Raw genomic sequence first — 25,748 nt, forward strand, 5'->3', positions numbered from 1 at the left:
AATAGGGCCTATAGGATTTTGATATGTCATGCCAGACACCCAGTTTGTAATACTTTCATCAGTGGGCCAAAGCCTCAATCCCCATTTACCCCCTTTAATGATAGACACTTAACATTCATTTATAGAAATGAAAATCTTTGAGATTACAGCTTTAAAGGTATATTTCCTAATATTTTTTATATTTCCTAATATTTTTCACACTCAAACCTATCACTACCTATTTCATTTGTAAAATAAAATCTCTGATTTATTGAATTCAATTATTTATTTTAAATTTAGGATGCTCTGAGCCTGAGGCAAAACATTTTATGAAAGTAATAAGTGATAGGTTTGAGTCTGAGAAATATTAGGAAAAATGCCTTTACGCTTGAAAGAATGATACAGTTCACAATTTTCCTTATCTTTTGACAACATTATTGAATTAGCTTAGGACAGATGTCTTGTACTAATAACTGACAACCTCTCCCCAGCTAAATTAACCCTATATAACCCCGAATGGACCACTTTTATTGGTCTTTGATTCTGACATTTAAAATCAGTTTCAGATTAAATTTGAAGCAAAAAAGGCCATGCTTCACTGCTTCAATTACTCTTCAGCAGTGGGACCAGGTACAAAGATGACCAATAGGTAGATATGTATTAAAAACACACCAGAGGTGCAGCTTTTAATCACTCTCAACCCAATTTGGTTTGCTTCCCAAATGTCCTGTTTGATTACCTATAACCCTTAGTTGCTCCCAGCACACAACAAGCATGCTCCCTTTCGAGTCTTTTTACCTCTTGCTGGTCAAACTTTTGCACTTTAAGCTAACAAGCCAGGGACCTAATTTAGTCCGCAATAAATTATACCAATCATTGGCCATTTTTCCATAAATAGGCTACACTATGTCACCTGCAGTTTACACTTTAGCCGGACATCCTGTGGTTTTGATATGCTTTTTGCTGTGAGGAAAATTTGCTGAGTATCACTCAAAATCATCAACCATGCAACCATTAAGTCCATTACCTTTTGTATGTGTTTTCATCAGGCCATATATCAAGATAAATTGGCATGTTATTGATGTGGGTAAGTGGACAAAACTTGAGCTGGGCTTTAATGTGCTGGCATTGTGGACATAAAAGGAGGATGCAACAGAAACAGCTGAAAGCCTCAGAAAAACCTAAGTGGGTCTGAAGTTAAGCTTTTTTTTTTTTACTGTTTTCCAAGGTCAACAATAATCTGCGTAATATATCAATTCTAGGTAGTATGCTACTATTACATAAATAGCCTTAGTAGAAATGCACTCTGTTAATATTGTCCAAATAGCATTGTGGTGCCCACTGTAGATTACAACGATTGTGGTACCGGTAAATGGAGGCGGAGTGAGAGGTCTTTTGTTTTTCCCTCCTTTCAGTGAGATCAGGCGAGGAGGCGTTTATAAGCCAATCAGAGACGCTGGTGCAAACGTAACTACAGTATCTGCACATCGTGTTGTGGTTAGGATGAAATAAAATGATCAAAACAAGTATTCAGTACTGTTTACATCCTTTATTTCCGTTTTTATATTTTACATTATCCTCCTCCTCAAAATGAAACACGACACTTACATTTCCTCATTCATTTCAGTGTAGGTGTGACTTATATTACAGTTGCTCCTCTAACTCCTTTTTTTTGTCCACATTCTTTTCATGCCATCAGAAGTAAACTACACATCCCGGAGTGCTCCTCATAACCCCTCCGGTGATTTTGGCGCTGAGCTGCAGGAGAGACCGACCACCAGGCCTGGAGTAAAAAAAAAGCAGGGTGTCTTTGTTAAACCAGAGAAAGAAAGAGCTAGAGATTGTTATTATGATTATTAGTATTTAGAATACTGCACACAGGAGGACGGCGAGAAATGGACATATCTATCTGTAGCATTCTACTAAATGCTCCAGTCCCTACTCTGAGGAAGAGCCAAGCTTTGGGATTGGGCAGCGACCAGATAGCGTAACAACCCCTCCTCCTCTCTGTTGAGAATTGCGTTAAAACGAAAAAGGAAAAGGCCTGCGCTTTTTCTATATTACAGGATTGTTTTGACTTTTTTTCTCCTTATATATTAAACGAGGAACCGTTGCTGGCTGGTGTATGTGTTTAGAATGGGACACGCTGAAGGTATTGATATTTTGTTTAAATATATATTTCCCTGCATCTCTCGACTCGGCATCAAAATCTCTGCTGCTCCTTTGCTCTCCTCTTTAGCGTGTTTGCCATAGCTGCTGCATGTCGTTTTCCCCCCTCTCTCTGTCTCCGCTCGGACCGTTTTTTGGGGTCTTAGCTAGCTTATTTTCAGACACATATCTCCCCAAGCCGCCAGTGATGGAGGTATAATCACGCCAGACAATTTGATTTAAAGGGGCAAAGGCAGCCATGTTGGCAATGGAACGTTAGCCTAGCCAACATTAGCTTCCCCTTTCTTCTTCTTCCATGTGTAATAACGGATAAAGGATAACCGTGAACGGTTAGTCGTGTGTGTCTAAAGACAAACGGTCGAATTCCCCCGGTCTTGTTTGTTTTCTAACGGTTAACAGTCCATGTCTTTTTCAAGACAAACCCCTTTTGATGCCAGGTAGCTTTAGCCTAACATCGCAGAAAGCTATAAGATCATTCAGTGAAACATTTCTTGTCTGCGACGTCAGTTTTTTCACATTTAGAAGCAGGTATTAATGTTTACCACAACACATATAAACCCTAAAATAACAACACAGGTCGTTATAGGCAGCTAGTGACTGTTAGTTGACACCTTTTATGGATGTTTACATCACCGTTATCCACCTTTGCCAACGCTGGGCAAGCCTGAGTAACGTTAACGTTACTGTGTTAACAAATGAAACCACAATCACTGGGTTAGTCCATTCACTGTGCAAGCTTCAACACTTTTTACCTGATTAATTCATCATAATACATACAAAAAGTTTAAAGGATAAGAGGCTAAACCAGGAACTGGTAGCTGCTCTTTGTTTTGTTTTTGATTGCAGGAAGCCATGTGTTTGTGTTGCTGAAATAAAAACCTTAAATTACATTACACAGTTGGCTATCAAAGAGGATACTTCTCGTTCACCTGTACAAGCTGCCTGGAATTTTAGATGTGTTTTGAGAGCAGGTTTAAGATAATTAATGGCGATTTGTAGATGAGGATTTGTCCTGTTTTTGAAAGAGTTTGACCATCCACTTATTGTCCACTAACATTCAGAAATCGCTGAGTTTATCAGGGCTTTGGCTAACACTATTTTTTAATTAACAATCTCCAAAATATTTCATTACATGGGTTTATAATTTTGTCTATGAAATTGTGAAAAGGCCCATTAATATTCCTCATAGCCCAAGTAAACCTAATTAAATTGCTAGTTTTGTCTGACCAACAGTCCAAAACTCAGATATTCAGATGATGATTATTATTATTATTATTATAATTATTATTATTACAGAAGACAAAAAAAAGAAAGAAATCACATTTGAGAAGCAGGAACCAGTGAATTTTGTATGTGCCAGTTTTGCTTGAACTATTGTTCAATTAATCTACAAATTATTTCAGCTCTTGAGTTCATTAGGAGCTGAGGTTACATATGGAGTATGACATGCAGCAATGGTACCTTGCTGGAGGAAAACTAGGGATGTTGCATTTTTATACAGTTTCCCTGAGTCAAAATCGAGTTTTGAAAATGCAGATTATGTTATGCTCCTAAATACAGTTATGTTTAATGGAAAACAGTGTGTAGTTAATCAGAGCCTACCTGTGTATCATTTAATTGCATATACCTCTATCAACAGGTCCAGTCAAAGAAAAAGACAGTTAAGGATGCAGGAGCCCAACAATGGATTTCTCCTTCTCTTTCATGCAAGGGATCATGGGAAATACAATTCAGCAACCCCCTCAGCTCATTGACTCAGCCAACATCAGACAGGAAGGCACCTGTGACACCGGCAGTGATCCAGGCGAGGATGGTGGTCCCTCCTACGATGCTGCCCTGGATGCAGAGTTTTCCTACCCGCCGCCAGCCTCGGAGGACATGTCGCAGGTCACCAACGGCTACCCGCCTGGTCTGGGCATGTACGAGCCGCAGGCCAAGTTCTCCATGTACTCGCAGTTCCCCAACGGCTCGGCTAACGGCTACGGGGCCATACGGAGCTACGGAGATCACAGTCTCATGCCAGGGGAGGGGACGGTCCTGAGAGGCCCGGGTCTCCAGGAGAGACCTTTGTCTCCTGTGTCCCCCCCTCTGCCCACACATCACCCACACCTCCACCACCATCATCATCACCACCACGCGCACCTCTTCCACTCAAACCCACCTCATATACAAACCCACCCGCACCCACAGAGTCCTCTGCCGCCCCCTCTGCCCTCCCAGCACCACATGCCCCATACACCTCACATCATGACCCACACTCTCCCCCCTCCTCCCCCATTAATCCTGCCTTCCTCTAGTCCTCCCCCCTCCCTTGTGGACAGTACCCCTTCTTCTCAATCCTCCCACTCCATGTCCAACACCCCTAGTGGGGTGCTGAAAAAAACCAGCTCTCCCGAGATCAAGCTGAAGATCATAAAGACGTACCAGAATGGGAAAGAGCTGTTTGAATCTGCGCTGTGTGGGGACCTGCTGCAGGAACTGCAGGTAATGTGTGCATGTCTGAGCTAGTTACACACACACACACACACACACACACACACACACACACACACACACACACACACACACACACACACACACACACACACACACACACACAGGTCTGTATCTATCACTGAAGACATCTCAGTCGTGACGTTATTTTTACGTCTTTACATTTTCATTCCTGCAATTCACTTAAGAGGGACTTGACACTTTTTTATCAAGTTTATTGTTTAGGTGATTTTTCATGCAGAAATATTAAACATGCTTGCTCAATCTTCCCAAATGAGAGGATCAGCTGTTTACCTCTGTTTTTGTTTAATTGTAAATCGATTATTGTAATTTTTTAATCAAAACAAGCATAATGGGTTCTGGGAAATTTTGATGGGCATTTTTTACTATTTTGTAACACTTTCTGGATGAACAATTAATTAATCAACTACTTGAGAAAACAATCTGCAGATAAATAGATGATGAAAGTAATCATTATTGCTATATGATGGGCCTCTTGAGTGAGAAAGTTTCGTCATTCTTGAACTTGGACAACATTTTTTAACTCAAGGCGCACTAATTGTTTAAGCTTTTAACCACATCTCACAGTCTTGTCCAATGTAAGCATAACATCTTTGCTCTGCATGCACACTTTTATTAGGACTACAGTATTTATCTCAACATGTACATAAACCTTGCTTTTATCTTTTGCATATTTTTATCGTCTGTCTGCATATAATGAAGCATGCCTGTTAAAGTTCCTGGGGTCCAAGGTAGTGTCTTCAGATTGCTTTGTCCAAATAATAGCTCCTAAGCCAAATATATTCAGTTTACTGTAAGACCATGTAGGACATTGTCACATTTTAGAAGCTGGAACCAGCATTGTTTGGCATTTTTTCTTGAAAAAATGACTATCAAAAATGTTGCTAAATTATTTCAGCTCTACATACAAACAACAGCATACCTTGCATAAAATTACAAGGCAGTCTATATTGACCCACTGAAAAATTATTCTAAATAGAAGTATAATCTGTCCCATTAAATTCACATGGAATTGTTATACTGTGTGCATCTTGGTTTACTCTTAATCGTCCTAAGAAATGGATATCTGAGGGAGCTTTGATTTCAGCAGACAGAGACATCCATTTTTTGAAGTACCTTTTTATTTAAAAGAAAAAAAGTTAACTGATGTGTCATCACCACTGTTTTGTTTTTTCTATTTTCTACTCTTCAGAAGGAGTCTCAGAAGAACGAGGCCACTCAGATGCAGCGCAGACATGAGAGGAAGAAGGAGAAGAGGAAAAAGAGTGTGAGGCTGCAGCTGCAGGTCCAGGAACAGAACCTGGACCAGAGCCAAGCAGAGGCAGGTAACATGGAGCAGACAGAGGACATCCACATCCAGCCCCAGCCAATAGAAACACCGCCAGCTCAGACAGAGAAGCCTCAGAAGACTGTTATCAAAACTGAACCAAAGACCCCGAAGGCAAGAGCATGACTGTTAGACTATAGTAGACATACTTGTTTGGATTTTGAAAGCAGACCAGTGACTCATTCATGTTTCTGTTTAGGTTCCAAAAGTCCATCATCCATCAGTGATCCAGGAGACGGGCTTCTGTAAGGAGTTTGTGATAGGAGATCTGGTATGGTCCAAGGTGGGCACCTACCCCTGGTGGCCCTGCATGGTCTCCTCTGACCCACAGATGAAGGTCCACACTCGCATCAACACCAGAGGTATGGGCCTGTTTTCTTTCACAGACATATGCATGTGTGAAGACATAAATGCCGCAGCTTGTTTTCCTTTCTCTGTGCAGGTCACAGGGAGTATCACGTCCAGTTCTTTGGCAGTGTTGCTGAGCGAGCGTGGATCCATGAGAAGAGGATAGTCCTTTACCAGGGAAAGCAACAGTTTGATGACCTTCAAGCTGAGACTCTGCGCAAGGCCACAAATCCTGTAGAAAAAAGCAAAGTAAGTACGAATGCGTCTAAGAAATGTTGTCAGACTGATTCAGTATAGAGACTACATGAATTGAGTTTTTTTTCAGATGCTCTGTAGGCATTTCAATCATTAATCCAAAGTTAACTTTCAGTATTATATATATATATATATTATATATATATATATATATATATATATATATATATATATATATAAAAAATATATATATATATTTTTTTTTTAAACCAAGGTTTATGTTTAAATTTGACTTCATTTTTTTGAAATGTATGCAGTAAATATATAATTTTTTAAGAGTAGGAGCCTTGTTTTCTTAGTAAAGGTATATATATTTATATAACGGATATAGAAAAAGATTACAGTATTGGTAGATTGATACTGGACTGATTGGACTTCAGGGGTAACAATATATTAACTACTCTTCGTTTTATGTACTTTTATTCAGTATAGTATAATAAAGAATCCCTCAAATGCAGTTGTGAAAACAAAGAGGTGTGAGAAACACAACACTAACTTTTTAAAGTGGTTTCCGGCTTGGCAACCAGGCATCAGCTTTTGTTTGCCGAAATTGACAATAAGGTTGCCATGTTTTAAACTGCCTATATTTGGAGCAATTAATTTGTTATGTAACTATACCACACATTTTAATAATGAAACAATGAGATAATGGCTTGCAATATAATTTATAATCCCTCTCAAATAGGGGTGCAACAGATCACAAAACTCATGGTTCAGATCACGGTTTTGAGTCACGGATTGGATAAATTTTTGGATCAATGTAAAAAAAAAAAAAAGGGGGGGGGAATTATTAAATTATTATTATTAAAACAAGGAAAAAACTATAATTACTTCTTTCACTAGAACATTGCTGTTAAAAGACAAAAACAGATGAGAAAAGGGTATTTTACAATAACTTTTAATGCACCACGAGGTTTACCAGTTTTAAGTAAACGCAACATTTAACTAGCTAGCTAGCTAGTCCAGTCTGGGTTATTTTTCCGACAACAGCAGACTAGATGTGGACGAGTGCTAGTTTGTGTTTTTTAGCTCATAGCTTTAGCGGCAGACGGTTGTATGTCCCGATGTTGGAATCCTCTACAGTGAAATACAGTCACACTTTTACACTGTTTAGCTGTCAGCATTTTAACCGTGTTGAATCCAGTTACTACTGTAGCTAGCTAGCTAATGGTAGGCTAACGTGTTAAAGTGTAACGTGTTATTAGTCTTTACTAGCGTGACATGCAGCGATGTTTCTGTTGCCTCCAACGTCTTTTTCGGAGCATCAGAGAGCAGCGCAGACATTAATGTGGCACCGTAATCCGCGTTGCTATTCCGTCCGGTAGATACCGGTCACCGGTGCCATATTGGCACCTGATTACGTTATTATTATGCGCCGTTAACATGAGCAGAAAATTGTGTTGCATGTATGTTTTCACAGCAAACGCGCATGTGTGGAAAGCGGTCGTACAACAGCTGAAATGTTGTTGCGTTTTTTCTTTTTATATATATATATTGAACAGGTGGTTGCCAAAGGGGGCAACCAGAGGCCATGAAATGGTTGCCAATTGACTCAATCTGGTTTCCAAGGGCAACCGGGCAACCTTTACTGTCAAGCCCTGCTCCCATGCATTCACTGAATATAATTTGCCAATTCGAAGTTCTCTTTTTCAAACAACCATTTCAGTCATTGTGAGTCATTTCTATTCAGTAACTCTTATCCTTTATCATTATGGTAACTTACGGTGAGCAGTGTTGTCTGATAGCAGAATACAACAATTTAATCTGTGTGAAATTCAGTTAAATGATTCTCAATGTTTGTTTGTATGTTTTTGATGATTTCTTCTCCAGCTCCTGAAGCCTATCCCTCAGCGGGAGCGTTCTCAGTGGGAGGTGGGTGTGGGCCATGCTGAGGACGCCTTTGTGATGACGCGGCAGGAGCGAATTGACAACTACACCTTCATCTATGTTGACCCAGACCCACATGAAGGCACGTCCAGCAAGAAACCCAACATCAGAGCTGAGAAACGAAACCGGCGCTCCAGTGGCTCAACCAGTAAGAAGGAAGAGGGAGGAGTGAAGTCACCAGAGAGAGAGCAGCCGCCACGAAGGCTGCTGCCACGCAGACAGTGTAGTGTTTCAAACACAGACGACAACACAAACTCCCAGGCCTCAAATGAAGAGAAGAACCAGAGGGGGGACCAGCGTAAAACCAGCTCTCCGAAACAGAGCGCAGGTCGTGATGCACGAGCACAGCCGGACTCGCCGCCACCAGTCAGGGCCTGGAAAACAGCGGCCGCCAGGAAGCTGCTGCCTCTCTCCATCACCATGAAGAGGCTAAATGTGGAGATCACAAAGTGTGACTGGCCTCTCTTGCAGAAAAAAGCAGCTGCTTCTCCAAAAAAAGACCAAGAAGAAGAGAAGGAGGAGAGAGTGGAGAGAGAGGCCCGGCAGCCCGACCTGGGATACTGTTCACCTGAGGTTGGTGTAACTCATGCAGACTGAAAAATGTAAATCCTGAGGTGTCCTCTAAGGATGCTGACATTTTGATGCTTTCAACAGGACAGCAGAGCTAAACCTGAGCCCAGTCCAGAGGAGGAGGATGACGGGGACGAAGGGGAGGAAGAGGGGGAGGAGAGGAGAGGCTCCCCCGCCAGTCGCCGGAGTGAGGAGGGAGGAATGCAGCAGACCTCCTCTCCTGGATCACACCACAGTAGTCCACACGGTTTGTAAAACACGGACATGCAGATTGTATTATTTCGATGAATATTTGACTTGTTTGTAAAGTCAGTAAGAGATGCAGCTCAGTAGTTTTTGGGGGTTTTCAGGTTCTCAGGAGAGGAAGCTGCAGCGGCGGTCAGTCAGGAGCAGGTCTGAGTCAGAGAGAGGCAACGATCCCGTCCCTAAGAAGAAAACCAAAAAGGAACAGGTATCAGTCCTCCACAGATAACCATGGCTATGGTTTTTCTTGGCTCAAACCCGATTCTGTGAGCCATTTCTGCAAAGCTAAAAAACATTGATAGGAACACTGATGGGATGTAACCTTAATTTAGGAAACCCTTTAAAGAAATTGGACGTGCATAGATGCAAAATTAACAATATTCACTAGTTTAAACCATTAAATATTAGGGCGCCGCCTGACACATTCCTGCTGTAGGGAAAATAGACTGGGTTGAACCCTGTATATGACTGGACCGCGAATGATGTATGTGCTAAATTGTGGCCAAGTTGTTACATAATCAGTTGTGTCTATAATATAAATCCCTGGATATGTTCATCTGCAATGTTCTGTAGTTGTCTCAGTAGAATTTGTTCTTTAAAGTGTACTGAAGTACGGTATCATTACACGGTTGAGCTTGTTTTCTGGTTTGAGACTGAGACGACAAATACTGATACACTATCTTGTAAAACAATTTGATTCTGCTGGCAAAATTTACACAAAGGTAGATGTTCTGTTTTTAAAGCATTTCAAAAATAATTGTAATTTTAAATAATCACAGGACACTTTTATAGGACATCTACGGTATATATCATATATCGGTCTTTTTTTATAATTTATTTTGATTAATTACTTTCTAATTTAAATTATTTGCTTTTATTAGTACTTGTGGCAGTAATGTTCTCAGATGTATTGTAATGAACAGATGTTGTTGAAGTCTGTTAGAACTTTTGTATTGATCTCTCACACACACACACACACACACACAGACACCCACACACACACACACACACACACACACACGCGCGCGCACATACCAGTGTGGTTGTTGCGGCTGGTAAACAACTTTATTTCCTTACATTTTACCGGTGTAAACAGATACACACTGGCTGTATACTAACGTGCTATCGCCTGAATCAACATTGGAAACACAATAATCTAAACTGTCATGTTTAACCTCCTCACAGGCTGAGATGGCTCCTGAGACCACACTGAGGACCGGTTCACAGAAAGGTAGGGGATCCTTCTTTCATGCCTCCTTTAATCCTTTAATATCCTGCACTTTGCACATTTATCTATTTATCGGTCTTTGCTACTTCCAACTGTGCAATATGTCATCTCTATTCATCCGCACCTTACTCATCTGTATATCTGTGTTTATATACTGTCTTTTTATATAAGGTTGTTTATTGTGTAAATACGGTTGTTTTATTATTATTATTATTATTATTATTATTATTATTATTATTATTATAACTAATTCTATTTTTCCATTTCCTATACTTTATGTATATTTTCTCTGTCTACTTAATGTGTATTTGTGTTCTTCTGATGTGTGTACATTTTTTTTCTTTTGAGCTGCTGTAGCACAGGAATCTCCCCAGTGTGGGATTAATAAAGTCTATCTTAAACCTCTGTGGTGGGACTTCCTTATACTTCTAAAAAAGTGAAATCCATCTTTTGTTTTTTATTGCCCCCCCATGTGAAAATCTAGGAGCCAGCGAGATCTCAGACGCCTGCAAGCCCCTGAAGAAGCGAAGCAGAGCGTCAACAGATGTGGAGATGGCTTCTTCTCAGTACAGAGACACCTCTGACTCTGACTCTAGAGGCCTAAACGACCCACAGGTAGGCTTAGAAAACATGTACAGAAATACCTACACACACGCAAAGAGGAAAAATACTGGCTTTCTCCTGCACACAAAATATGTATAAACATACAGTACATCTAGAGTCAAAAGTCAGAGAATACCCACAGTGTTACTACTACATATTGTGCAACATTTACAAGACAAACTTTCAGTCATCATCATCTTCTCTTTTTAACATTGCATTTGCCTTTTTTATTAGCGCATTTCCAGTACTGTGTAGAGTTGTTCCTATACTGATACCAGTATTGGGACAGCTGTTAAAACATAATAAAATATACGTATTTTTTAACACACTGGTATCGGGTCAGTACTCTGTATCGGCCGATATGTAAGTTCAGGTATCTGAATCGGGGGGGAATTTTTTTTTTTTTAAGAATATTACTTTTTGATACGTTAATAATCCATTTACGAGTCTGGATATCTACACACTTTAAAAAGTAGTTGCTCACAGTTAGCTTACGTGTGCTTTATAATACTGCATTCCTTCACACATCAACACGCTTGTGCTTTTTAAAAAAGATTTTAAATCTTTTTTTTTAAATCTCACAGGGTTTATTTGGGAAGAGTCTTGATAGTCCAGCAGCAGCAGATGCAGATGCTTCAGATACTCAGTCTGTGGACTCTGGCTTATCCCGACAGGATGGCAGCACCGGCAAGAGAGACACCGTCTGCCAGGTCAGCACTGCTCACGATTCATCTCTGTTGTACTCTCTTTCTTCTAAAAGCTTACAGATATTGAGTTATATGAACTGTCTTTCTCTGTGTTTGTGTGTAGATCTGCGAGGTTTACGGAGAGGGTTTGGTGGTGTGTGAAGGTGACTGCAGCAGACAGTTTCACTTGGACTGTCTCGGTGTGACGTCCCTACCTGAAGGCAGATTCACCTGCTTGGAATGCAGAAATGGTGAGCGAATCAGAATACATCTTCATTGTATTACATGTGTTGTGTTTGACTCTGTACTATCCCAGACTCTCCCTCATTCTTCTTTCTAGGCAATCATACTTGTTTTAGCTGTAAAACGGCAGGCCGGGAGGTGACACGCTGCTCTGTGTCTGGATGTGGTTGTTACTACCACAAGGACTGTGTCCGTAAACTCCCAGGCACCACCAGCAGTTCGGACGGAGGCTTCTGCTGCCCTCAGCACAGCTGCTCTACCTGCTGCCTGGAGAGAGACCTGCAGCGAGCCAGTAAAGGTAAAACAGCCTCTGCTTTCAGCTGTTCTGATTTCCTGTTTGAGTCTGCGGTGGAAGCTGTGGGACGTTGCTAGGTGTCTGCAAAGTGTGAAGAAAGTGTATGAAAAACAAAACTTTCTGTTTCCATTACAATTCAGGCTTCTGGCTGATGTTATTGTCCAATAGCAGCAGAAAAAAAATAAATAATGAGAGGTGCAAGGGTCAAGGCTGTACTTCCCTGTTAGAATATGTGAGAGAGAAGTGCAAAAAATAATAAAATGTGCTACTTAAATCTTCTTACACTGAATATCCTGCAAAATGTTTGGTGACAGTCTTGCTACAAACATCCGGTTTCACCTGAAATTAAAAGTGCTCTATTTGCGGTGAGAGGCATCTGGAGGCTGGAGACCTTGCCATGCTCCTGAAAATGTCTTTTAGATGGTGGTGCATTATCTTTCTGGAAATGTCCCATCTGACAAAGGCGAATAGATGCGACAAAGTTTAGGTTTGTGTCCTATTCTGATCACCATAAGTACTAAACACATAGTATGTATGCCTTTTTACATATTGATAGAGGAAATTGAGAGATTCTTAAAACCCTTCAGGGACTCTAACATCCTTCAACTAGTTACGTTGCATGTTAGGTTATCTTCAGAATGTATCTAGGCAGTTTATAACCCAACCTTTTTGGCTTGTGACCCTTCATGAAAACATCTGTGTCTATTTGTGGCCTCTTGTCATGTTTTAAGATGCGAGTTCCAGAGAATTTCCCCTCTGAGCGTTCTCAGATTGTTTGATTGAAATAAATGTTTGTAGGCCCAAAAATTTAAAATTAATAAATATTTCACACAAAATTTAGTTTTTGTTTTTTTAACCCCATTAAACATCTCACAAGTCTCCAGATATATATTTTGACCTTTTGGACCCCTAGGTTGGGAACCACCGTTCCAAAGTGTTAATGTTTAGTGATGAACCATTGTTTGCCTTTTTTTGTCGTACAATGAAGCAGGGAGGATAAATTACATTTTAACAACTGAAGTCTTGATTGTCTGAGCAACCAAAGAAAATACCAAGTGATCATATTTTCCTTTTAATTACATCTGGAACACATAAAGGAATCTGACCTGATTCATTATAAAAACTCTACAGTTACAGGGAGTGCAACTTCTCACAGCTCTATGTGTGCCGCACAGTATCACAGCTACATGACTCATGAACAGAGTGAGCAGTTCACCTGTTGTAAAGTGACCAGTGAGTCTGAAGCTGAAAACCAACTGTCCCTCTCCTCTGCCTCCTGTCCAGGTCGTCTGATGCGTTGTATCCGCTGTCCCGTGGCCTATCACACAGGAGACAGCTGCGTGGCGGCAGGCAGCGTCGCCCTCACCCATCACATCATGATCTGCAGCAGCCACAGCAGCACCAAGAGGAACGGCCTCCTCACCTCCCCCATCAACGTGGGCTGGTGCTTCCTGTGTGCCAGAGGTAAGCTCTCACAAATGTACACACCTATGACGGACCTCCTCTCCTGCAGCCGTGATTTTAAGTAGTGACCCTGAACAGACAACTGCAAAATCAGTTCTTCTTACTTGCACTTCACATTGGAGCATCAACAGGACCTTATTGCCCTCCATGATTGTAGTTTATTCATCTTTTTTTTACGAATATAACCTTTTTTTTTAATAGTCACAACTGCAGTAACATCTCATGAGTAAAAAATTAAACCTCATAAACTTTATTAATCATTTTTATATCTTTTAATATTACATGTTTCCTGTTTGGCATTGTTGTTCATGAATAGCAGAGCTGTGAAATGTTTGTTTTCCATCCCAATACTAATACTATGAATGATCCACGCTGTTACACTGCACTTCACTTAACACAATCCCATCTGTCCTGGATAGTGATGAGGATTTACCTTTTTTTTTTTTTTTAAATGCTTTTTAACCAGTTTAGATATTATGTTTTGCCTGTTGATCAATAAGTTGAGTGCACTGTTTGGCCTCTGTGTGTCGGGACAAACTTTGTTTTACTTGTTTCTTCTGTGTGTGTGTGAGTGTGTATGTAAGACTGTGAGTGTTTGTTCTTTCTCTTTTTGTGAATTTTGGGTAATTTCAAGTTTGACTGCGGCTCACCCCCGTCTCTTCCTGTGTGTCTTGTGTAGGGCTGTTAGTGCAAGACCTTACTGACACCATATTAAGTTCATATGCCTATAAGTCCCACTACCTTCTGACTGAGTCAAATCGTGCTGAGTTGAAATTACCTATGATTCCCTCTCCTTCGTCAGCTACCAAAAAGAATGTTGGGAAAGGTAACTGAACAGTTTTTCTCTTTCTCCTTTTGTCCCACTGGTCTGTGTTTGTGTTGTGCCTGCCCCCCTTTTTTGTATGCATCTTTCATTTCAAAGCCTTGAGGTGCAAAGTCAATTAACTGGTTAAAAATGCAGTTAATTTGAATGCAGAGGGGCGCAAAGTAACCTCGGCCAAGTTCCCTAACACATTAACAGATAACAGTGGGCCTCATGCAAGAACAGTTTTGTAGTCTTATCCTAAACCTTTCTTTTCTGGGGCATTTGAGAAGTCATTTTCTAAACTGGCATTATTTACAGCAGCAGTTTGACATGTCACAGTAGGAAAAGCACAGATATAAGTAACAAAATAATTTAATTTAAGCTGCTTCTGAGTTTCGGTGTCCTGCTATTGTGCATGCTGGCGATCACTGTCGCACTGGCGTGGATACAGCCATTGTTAATGTTATTAATATCACCTGTGCTTTTCCTAATATGACCTAATTAAATTGTCTGCTGTGAAAATGGCCCATTGCTCGTTTCAGCCTGATGGATGTCACCTGTTTGCTGCATCATCATTAGCATAATTGATGCCCCCAAAATTGCTGTATAAAAATAATGTATAAAATCTTTTAAAAAAAAAACTTGTATCAATTAGTAAAAAGAAAAACTTCAAGTCCAGCTGTCTGAAAACAGAACACATTTAGCAGTGTCAGTAGTTATATTAAAGGACAGGAAACGATTAGAAAATACATGTATTAATACAGCTGCCAGCGATGTGTCAACAGAGCATCGCTGCACTCAGACAGAAATAAAGATGTCATAAAAAGTTCTACACTCCAAGTTCACTTGCTTAGCTATTCCTGGAGCTTTCGGCAACCACAACCTTCTTCAGCAGGTGGAACTTGCCCAGGTGTCCTCACGGGACCTGGGTTGCTTGAAGACATGTGGTTAAATAACCCCTTTCTCCCTCTGTTGGTGTCGAATGGGACGTCCCGTTGGAAGTGAACCTTGAGTTAAGAATCTTTTATCACAGTATATGTTTTCCCAAGGTCAAGAAGGAACCTCCACGTTCGAAGAGGAAATGGTTTGGCGTGAAGTTAAATGCTAAAAAAATATCTTGGTAAAGCAAAGTGATCCGTAACATGATGTCATGGTGATGGGCGAGAAAATACTCAGAAGGTTATACTATTGGGTGCAGCAGAGGATTTTTATTAAATATCCCAATAAAATCACAAAATCTTTCCAAACTTCTCAGTAAATTGGCAAGCCATGATGTTTTGGTCTGTTTTAGTAATTCATCTTTATGTAGTTATTAATATTTATTTGAGTGGATTTAGGCATTATATTTAAACTTGAAATTAATTTAGACTCAGGCAATTATGATTCTGTCCTGTGAGAAAGACTGATTTTATGTTCATGACGTGTGCAACAGTTCTGGACGGCTCGTGAATTTAATTTGTACCTAAGAAAAAATTACAATGAAAAGTACAATGCGACAAGTTCTCTAAATTCACTTGTACATGTCACTTAAAATCAAATCTGTCCATATGAGTGGTTCTTGCACGAGGCCCATTGTGAGATTGGTTTGTGCTGTGCATGAACAGTCAATCTGGGTATATATATCTCTGCAATAAAGGTGAGATAAATACGCTGGGAAAATATAATTGGTCATCAAACCTCAACCACTGTATGATGCAGGATGCTCTGGATTAGTTCAGTTTCTGTCTCTGGTTTGTGGAGCTAATCGCTGCTCGAGGCACTCTGCTTCTCTACTTCAGCACTCTGGGCTTGTTTTTGATTTGAAAGGCCTCACCTATTTTAATGCTGACTGCAACTAAGTTTTATTTTTGACTGAAATTTTCAGATGAAATGAAATTTTGGCTCACCTCATTTTTTTGAGTTTTGACCTGCCTTGGATGGAATACATTCTCTATCAGAAATAGATTTGATTACAGTTACGCAAAGAATAGTTTAAAGTTGTGATGTATAGAAAAAAAAACTACAAATTGCAATATTATTAAATATGATTCCATGCAAGCTGGTCCACGCAGGATGCAATATGTGTGATGGGAAAAGTTTGCTTTACTGGCAGGACTGCATGCCTGCTTTTTGCCAGTAATTTGTTATTTGAGTGTAACCCTGATTCATTGTTAACTCTCTGGCTGATTTTATTCCTGTGCTGCCGCATGTATTTCCCATAGACTGGTCTTGGTACAGTGCTCTGAATCTGATTGCCAGACATGCGTAACTGCTGCAATGAAAGTTGTAACTGACCCGAGAACCCCATGCAGTGGTCTTTTTCATGTAGTATGGCTCTCACAGGAGCCTCCACTTAAGCAAAAAGCTCTTGGCCTTAGTTTAATTTCAGAATAATGACCATGTTAGCTTTAGATGAAAATGTTTTCACTACAAGGACACTATTTGTATATCGCAGATGTAGATGTTGGAAAACCATGACTTGGTGCTGTATTTGTAGCATTTGTACTTTTATAAGGCTTGTCTGCAAATGAGATTCAGAGTTTGTCCAGGTTTTAAGGTGCATCACCTAATCATACACTCCTCCTCTCTTTGCATACCCATTTCCCACAACGCATGCACACACACACACACACACACACACACACACACACACACACACACACACACACACACACACACACACACACACACACACACACACACACACATCCATACAAATGTAGGAGGCAAGTTGCTGTGCTGCGACACATGCCCGGCTTCCTTTCACCCGGAGTGTCTGGAGATGGAGATGCCGGAGGGGGCGTGGTCCTGCAGTGATTGCAGGGCCGGAAAGAAACCTCACTACAAACAAATTGTCTGGGTCAAACTGGGCAACTACAGGTACGCAGAGAGAACTGGTTATAGACTGCTGAGGGTTGTGCAACTGTCAGTTTGTGGTACGGTTACATATAAAGGATAAGTCTGGTGATATTCTATACAAAATCAATCACACAGATTTCTGTCTTCAGTTTGAACAAATGGGCTTGGGACTGAGGAGCACTGGTAGGCTAGCGAAGGGCAAATGTATTGTTGGTCTTTTATAGCATTAGATCTATAAAAAATATATACATAAATATGGAATATCACCAGTCTTATTGTTTAAGGTCAGTGCAACAAATTTGATGTGCACCTCACACTGAAACAGGATGTGATATTATAGATGCAGGTATTCAGAAAATACTGAGCAGAGCACAGTAGTGCTGTTTCCCTGTCGTGCTCTTTAACATTTATGCCGCAATTAATAGTCTGCTGGCATGGTACTAGATTAAAGTGTAGTAATTGGACACAAATAATGTGTCTTCCATTTAAGAAGAATTTCATGTTCTCAAAACAACAGCATTTCTTTTGGACAAACATGTAAATCTTATAGGTCAGAGATCTGTGATTTTGCAGGAGCTTGTAAAAATATTTTTTGTTGTAAGAAACCCATTCTGAAAAATTATGATTCACATAAGTTTCAATTAGAAAGAGGAGCAAAGTTAAATGTTGGAAAAATTTGGTGCAAGTGTGATGCTACCCTCAGGCTATAATAACTTTAGATGACATATTTTATGATTTGTTTTCACCACACTCTTCTCTGTCCTCACTTTACAATGTCCCTGTCCTGTTTCCCTCGCAGGTGGTGGCCAGCGGAGATCTGCAACCCTCGCCTGGTGCCATCAAACATTCAGAGCCTTCGCCACGATGTTGGTGACTTCCCCGTCTTCTTCTTTGGCTCCCACGACTACTACTGGATCAACCAGGGCCGCGTCTTTCCCTACGTGGAGAATGACAAGAACTTTGTCACTGGTCAAATCAACATCAATAAAACCTTCAAGAAAGGTAATTTCTTCCTAGAAAGTTTCCTTGTACTTTTAGACAAATCTGTTGTGATTTCATCCTTTTTAAAGCGTTAGGAACGATCAATATCTGAAATATTGTTGGCGTGTTTTAGCTCTGGAAGAAGCAGCCCGGCGGTTTCAGGAGCTTAAGGCGCAGAGGGAGAGCAGGGAGGCTCTAGAGCAGGAACGTAACTCTCGCAAACCCCCACCATACAAATTCATCAAGGTAATGTCATTTTAATATCTCACTTTAGACAAATAACCCAAAAACTGTATACGTTGAAGTTCTATTCAATAAGTCTTCAGTGTTTTTACTTATTACGCGGGTGTTTTCTTGTGTCAGTCCAACAAACCAGTGGGGAAAGTGCAGGTGCATGTTGCTGACTTGTCAGAAATCCCACGATGCAACTGCAGACCATCGGATGAGCATCCTTGCAGCCTCCACTCTCAATGTCTTAACCGCATGCTGCAGTACGAGTGTCATCCACAGGTCTGTGTGCATGTTTGTTATTTGGCTAATTTCCTGAACAGTAAAACCTGTGAGACAGGAAATGGCACCTCTCAACGTCTTACCGGTTATGTTGTTGTTAGGTGTGTCCTGCAGGAGACAACTGTGAGAACCAGTGCTTCTCCAAGCGGCTGTATGCAGCGACAGAAGTGATAAAGACAGACGGCCGTGGCTGGGGCCTCAGGACCAACCAGGCTCTCAGGAAGGTGGGTGTTGAGCTCAATCCTTTCACGCAAAACGACATCAACGTGTCACTGTAATTCATTTGTATTTACTTTCATCTTAAATGTAAACTAAACCAATCCTACAGTAAATCATGACTAGCTTGACTATCAAGTTTTTATTACTGTTCTCCCCATAATATAATAATTTAAAAGTCAAGTTTGACATCACAATCAACCTAGAATATCTGACAAATGAAATACTACATGTTCAATATGACCACTCTCTCTGCTGAGCCAGCACTGCACTCTAATAGGCCTTTTTAGCCAAATAGTGCCGAGAACAAAGTCCGTGCAATTTTCAAAATCAGTAACTGCAAATAGGTTAATTTGTGCTTCATCAACATGCTATGGGGTCAAGATTTTCTGAATATATTAAATTTGAAAGGTGGAGGAAATAGAGGAAACTTTCTTTTGCTAAGTAATATTTGGATGAATAAAACTTGTTTTTGCAGTGTGACAGTGGGCCCAGAGGAGGAAAATATCATTCAAGTAGTTAGATGAAAACTCAGAGAATTCAGGTATCATTAGGGCAGTTACAATGTTTTTTAAGCTTATGTGAAAGAGATCAAATATCAGTGAGAAAGATGCTCATCCAAACCAAGACCTAATATTTTCCTGTCATTTCTTCTTTTATTAGACCAGTAACAGTAGAGAGTGGCAGAAATAGAGGTTTTATATGACCAGGGTGCTGATTTTATAGCACTTTTCAGACTTGTAAATAATACACACAACTTCACCATGGTTTTCCCTGGTTGATTGTTTTTTTTTTAAGTTTAAAATTACCTTCATCTGCCAGCTAAATACCTAATGACCTGGAGATCACACTGTCAATTCAAAAGGCTTTGAAACGCGTGTTGAGTTCATAGATTTCCACCCTTCTCACTATTTGTAAGTACGTTTAAATAAGAGTGTCTGTGTAAAAAATGTGATGTTTGTTGTTTCCTCCAGGGTGACTTTGTGACAGAGTATGTGGGAGAGGTGATCGACTCAGAGGAGTGCCAGCAGCGAATCAAGCGTGCCCATGAAAATCAAGTGGCCAACTTCTACATGCTCACCCTCACCAAGGTAGCATCAGTGACGCTGATAAACATTGTTCAGTGGAGAGACCTCCACCGAGCATGTCTTAAACCCTGGTGTCTTTATGGCCATCTTTCCTCGCAGGATCGCGTGATAGACGCCGGCCCAAAAGGAAACTCGTCTCGGTTTATGAACCACAGCTGTAGCCCAAACTGTGAAACGCAGAAGTGGACAGTAAACGGAGACGTTCGCATCGGACTCTTCACCCTTTGTGATATCGATGCTGGTAAGTTCAAATGGAACATAAACGCTGCATGCACTAGGAGCGAGCCAGATGATCCATTTGATGTGAACCTTTTCCCTCATGTTCCTGCAGACACAGAGCTGACGTTCAACTACAACCTGCACTGTGTGGGCAACAGGAGATCGTCTTGTCACTGTGGATCAGACAACTGCTCTGGATTCCTCGGGGTACAGCCAACGGTGAGGACGTTCACGTCTTGTCGTCTTGACTCCAGTTCTAGAGCAATCCTGACTTTGGAAGCTGATTGATACCATTTCGTCATTTTGTAATGTCTCCTCCAGAGTGCTGTCGTAATGGAAAAAGAGGAGAAGGCCAGGAATGCCAAGCTGAAGCCGAAGAAGCGGAAGCTGCGGCTGGAAGGCAAACACGTGCACGAATACTTCTGTTTTTGCTGCGGAGAAGGAGGGGAGCTGGTGATGTGTGACAGAAAGGACTGTCCAAAAGCGTACCACCTGCTGTGTCTCAACCTTACCAAACCGCCATACGGTAATTTGTGTGTGTGTGTGTGTGTGTGTGTGTGTGTGTGTGTGTGTGTGTGTGTGTGTGTGTGTGTGTGTGTGTGTGTGTGTGTGTGTGTGTGTGTGTGTGTGTGTGTGTGTGTGTGTGTGTGTGTGTGTGTGTGTGTGTGTGTGTGCACTATTGAAATCTATGTCGAAATCATCTGATTTCAGCAAATTAACATACCTGCTGTGATGCTATATTAGTACCTATCTGCACTGTTTCCGAGTGTCTTTTATTCACTGAAGGAAATGAGCAACGCAACAAAGCTCAGGTCAATTCTTAAAACATAATCAACATTTTTGGTTTGTGACCCCTCAAAACAGGCAGTGTCTATTGTAATTCCTGGTTGTCACTGGCTGCATTATATTTACCAGTGTAAAAAATGTGTCCTTGTTTTTACTTTTGAAGAAGTAAACATATCTAGTAATAATTGACAAAAAAGCTAATATTACTTAGTAACACTTTACTTGAAGTGACGTGTCATGTCACTCTTATGTAGATACCTTCAAGTAAAGTGTAACCTATCACTTGAAGGTTTAAAAAAAAAAAAGACCTTTTTCATAAGCTAAAATATATATTTTCTGCTTTCCTGTCCTTTTAATCGTCTCAGGACCCGATGTAGCTTTTGACTCTTAGCGGGGGTCCTGCCCCCCACGTTTGAAACCATAACGACCTCTATGTCTGTTTGCAGGTCGCTGGGAATGTCCGTGGCACGACTGCAGCGTTTGTGGCGCCCCGGCCTCGTCTCTCTGTGACTTCTGCCCTCGCTCGTACTGCCGGGATCACGAGGCGGGGGCGCTCACCTCCTCCGCCCTTGAAGGCCGTCCCTGTTGCTCCAGTCACAACCCCATCAGTCCCCTGGGCTCCAACTCCAGCTCGACCCAGCCGCGCCGCTCCGCTCTGAGCCCCGTCAGCGTCAAAGAGGAGCCGGAGGCGGAGGCGGGCCAGCTGGCCTCAGAGTGACACCGCAGCTCCCTCAATACCTCATTCCCTGTAAAGTGCACTCCTGTTGGCCTCCTGGGCTCCGGTCCACCTCTGATCTGAAGCAGCGCATGACCGGAAGGGAAACACAGTGCTTTTTGACCAGTGCGATGGCCGAGCCGAGACACGCCGATGAACGTCTTGATGCCGTTTGTGGTGAGAGCAACTGGAGTGTCGGCAGGGGAAGTGACCAGGCATCATTGTGCGCCGTTTTCCCTCCTCTCTTGCCATAAAACACCACTACTAACTCTCTACAGCTCGCCTCCGCCCATCGGAGGACCTAGACCACCACCTCATTAGGTTTTCTTTTTTAAATTTTTACAGCTGTGGAAATTTTAAGTGTTGTCATGTTGTCAGATACCGGCACTTTGAAAAACTCAACAAGTGAGGTGGAGGGAGATGTAGAGAGAAGAGGAGGAGAAGCATGTGTGAAGCTGAACCTCTCCACCGACATGCTGCTCCTCTCCTTGTTTACCTGCTGTAAGCTGCGGTCGGCATCTTGCTCACAGGATGGCTGCACCGAGACGAGCCAGCCTTTCTCCTCCTCCTCCACAGCGGATCATCACTCCAGACGTAAGCCGTCATCGTATTTATCTCTTCTTCTTCCTCTTGGAGGGAAAAAAAGGGTGGAAATGACCGATTTTGTGCAATTTTTTTCAGGACCACACTACATTCCAACCTTCCTTAGACATGGTTTTAATATACTTCTGAGTATAGATGAATATAATTATATACAGTATCTATGTTTGTTCATGTTTACAGACAGATTCTCTCACTTCATCTCAGTGAGTGGTGTATTATGTTTGTTTGTTTAGGTGTTAAGCATTACGCAGACCTCCTTGTGAAAATAGTCCTATTAAGGTGAAATATAATGGTATATAGTGTAATGGTATGACATTACAGAAGTACTTGTGATTTTCATATTGCCAGTCTCACTTGCCATTGTGTACATAATTGGCTCATAATATTGTAAAGTACGCAAAGATCAGGAGGGACGGAGCCTCGCCTCTCTGGTTGTTCCTGGAAGAAGGAAAGGCTTTTTTTAAATGACAAGACAGATCCTTTTTCTTTCCTTTTTTTTGGATAAAGTTCTGTTCCCACATTTCCCCTGAGCAGTTTATGTTATTTGTATTGTAGATGGTGGGGCTCAGCTTGTGATCACTGGTGCTGTCTTAAAGTATTGTTACTCAGCCTTAAGTTTGATTCTGGCTGTGGTAACTACTGCCCAGATGCAGTCTATTTCAGTAACGTTGTGTACTGTGACCGCTTTGATGCTCGTTTTTGTTTCCGTTTTCTGTTTTGCCAAACTTTTCTGAAAAGCACTTTTACACGGCTTGTCGCTACACAATTTAGCTTGGTCATACATATACAGAAATGTATATTAAAAAAAACATAAGACAAGTGTTTCAAAATGGATACCTCTTCTTGTAGTAACGTCGGGATTTAAACTGTGTTGTAACTTTTCCTCTCAGTCAGAAACGTGGTGAGTTGCTGGCCATCTTTTTTTGTTTGTTTGTTTGTTTTTTATAATAGAGGAAAGTGGCCTAAATGCTGCTGGTTTCTTTTGGCACAAGCAGGAATGATTGCCAGCCCAGCTCCGTACAGAAAAGTCCACGGTGTCCTCAAGGGGCACTTCTTCTCTTTTTATTTACCACCTGGAGAACATCCTCAAGGCTGGGCTTTATATAAAGACGTAATGGTATAACAACAGTCCAGTCCAGTATGATGTAAAAATACAAACTTCTGTACAGTGTTTTTAATCGCTCATCTGTCAAATCCAAATTTTTTGTATTTATTGCACCACATTTTATACCAATTTCTTTTTCAAACACCAGTGCAGTAATTTGTCTCCCTCTTCAACATGGCGTAAGTGAAATAGACTATTTAAAAAAAAAAAAAAACACACACATGGGGAGTTTTACATGATATATCTGTATTTAGTCATTGCATACGTTTGTTTTAAATTTACATTTGGTGTAATGATTCCACACTTTGGTAACAGCCGCTGCTCATCGACCTGTATCGTGACTCACTGTAATTGGTGTTAATAGCAGTGTGAAGCAGTTAAATATAGGAATGTAAAGTTTCAGTTTCAGAGCAGTTTTTGTGCTTTTTTTTTTTTAGCCTGGACTCCATGAAGTTTAAGCTTGTGATTCTACCCCTGTTACATGACTGTTTGTGTTTTCTGCCCCATCGTGGTCTGTGTTTCAAGTCGAGCCACAGGGTTAAACTGTGCCAATGTTTCCAAATCATTTCTTTGAATGCAAAGACTACAAACACTCAGTCTCCAGTTTATTGGGAAGACCTAGCTACAACTAATGCAGTCTAATACAACAGTCCTGCAATACATTCTACTTTCATTAAGGTTTTAATGTTCAGTTTTTGTTGAAACTGTTTTAGGTGTTGATTCAGGTGTTGACTATTATTTGGTCCACCCCACTTATATCAGTGAGGGTAGACTAAGTAAGACATGCACTTAACTGGTTAAAGAATACAGAAAAAGAGTTGGACTTCTTTTTCTGTATTATTTATGCCATATTTGTGCACAAATTTAACATCTTCAATTTTCTCACTCTTTTTAATTCAACAGCTGCTCTTTTGTCTTTCGGTTATTACCAACCCTTTTTAGGAAGCCCTTTTTTTGTGGATTCCTGAAAAAAGACTAAACTTGCGGATTTCTTGCTGCTCCCAAATTTGCCAAACTTCACATTCAGAGATGCATATTTGTTCATTAGTCAGTTGTAGGAATAAGGGCCTCTTCAGCACTTGTTCCCTATCAAGTAGGTGCATCATTATGTCACTTTTACTTACTAACAAACTTAAAATGGTTTGCATGTCTAAACTTGAATTTTTTTTCCTTTTTTTATTTATTGATGGGGTTTTTGGACACAGGATACATACATGTGTGTTTATCTGACCGCAGGCATCCTACACTCTTGTTTGTGGCTTCAGAAAAAATGTCTGACTGAGTTGTGACTATATACCTGGTCTTAAAGCTAAGCCTTTTTTATTTTTAAGGTAACTTGTTCAGCTGAAATGCATGCTTCCAACATCAGTCTTTAATGCCAGTGTTTTGTCTTTGTGTTCCTTTTAATTTTTTTTCTTTTCTTCCAGCACTGCACAGAAATTGTGCAACAGCCTTTGTTTTTCACCTTCACATCACATGATCACAACTTACTTTGTGCCAGTTGGTCCTATTCTGCTCTTCTCAGATGATACAGCAGCAGTATTATCTACAACTCATTTAAATGTCCTAACGTGGATCATTTCATTCACTTAGAGTACTCTTTGATGTGTAAGTTCTGTTGGTTTATTCTCACTGTAGTGCCCACAATTATTATTATTTTTTTTTAAAGAGACAGCATGTTTGTTCTCATTAAAGTGACCCTTATATTTCAAGGATTATTTTATTATTATTTTTTTATATACACTTAAATTAAGGATGGACTCGCCCCCCCTCCTTGTATGTCAAAGGGTATGTTTAGGTTCAATGCAACGTCTTTTGGTTTTTGTGCAATGTTGCCGACTGTCTCTTTTAATTGACATTCTGTCAGAGCAGAAATAGTGTTTGAATAAATAAATACATTCACCTTCATGAGCACTCAGCTTTTTTACTTGTAGTAAAATGACTTCCATAAACTCTAACTGGGGTCATATCTATCTCTTGGTGTTGCTTCAATTAAAACGTGGATGAACACAAAATACCATGTTGATTACTGTTCCACCTGTGTTACTGCATACTGCATATTGTTGAAGAA

The 25,748-nt window shown here is 40.7% G+C and overlaps 1 protein-coding gene across 4 annotated transcripts; it reads left to right on the forward strand.

The window, feature by feature from the left end:
* The first annotated feature begins 1,731 nt into the window (after nt 1-1,731).
* nsd3 (nuclear receptor binding SET domain protein 3) lies at nt 1,732-24,106 on the forward strand. Of its 4 annotated transcripts, none has more exons than XM_039803583.1 (25): nt 1,732-2,131; nt 3,788-4,632; nt 5,855-6,103; nt 6,189-6,351; nt 6,432-6,586; nt 8,423-9,052; nt 9,134-9,296; nt 9,400-9,500; nt 10,478-10,523; nt 11,005-11,135; nt 11,708-11,833; nt 11,934-12,060; nt 12,150-12,350; nt 13,632-13,811; nt 14,491-14,637; nt 17,319-17,475; nt 18,254-18,456; nt 18,569-18,681; nt 18,799-18,945; nt 19,047-19,169; nt 20,136-20,252; nt 20,349-20,490; nt 20,581-20,687; nt 20,790-20,994; nt 21,701-24,106. In XM_039803583.1, exons 2-25 carry the CDS (start codon nt 3,832-3,834, stop codon nt 21,970-21,972), a joined length of 4,806 nt encoding a protein of 1,601 aa, XP_039659517.1. In that variant the 5' UTR covers nt 1,732-2,131; nt 3,788-3,831; the 3' UTR covers nt 21,973-24,106. The 4 variants fall into 4 exon arrangements, with proteins under 4 accessions (XP_039659517.1, XP_039659519.1, XP_039659518.1 ...); XM_039803585.1 differs by having other exon boundaries at nt 14,614-14,637; XM_039803584.1 differs by having other exon boundaries at nt 5,858-6,103.
* Nucleotides 24,107-25,748: the final 1,642 nt, after the last annotated feature.

Source organism: Perca fluviatilis, chromosome 6, assembly GCF_010015445.1.
Source record: "Perca fluviatilis chromosome 6, GENO_Pfluv_1.0, whole genome shotgun sequence".
Taxonomy (NCBI): Eukaryota; Metazoa; Chordata; class Actinopteri; order Perciformes; family Percidae; genus Perca; species Perca fluviatilis.

Coding starts and splice junctions, on each gene's coding strand:
- nsd3 (XM_039803583.1), top strand. CDS start 3,832: ATGGATTTCTCCTTCTCTTTCATGCAAGGGATCATGGGAAATACAATT. Junction 9,501..10,477: donor AGAAAACCAAAAAGGAACAG/GTATCAGTCCTC, acceptor ACCTCCTCACAG/GCTGAGATGGCTCCTGAGAC. Junction 11,834..11,933: donor AGAGAGACACCGTCTGCCAG/GTCAGCACTGCT, acceptor GTTTGTGTGTAG/ATCTGCGAGGTTTACGGAGA.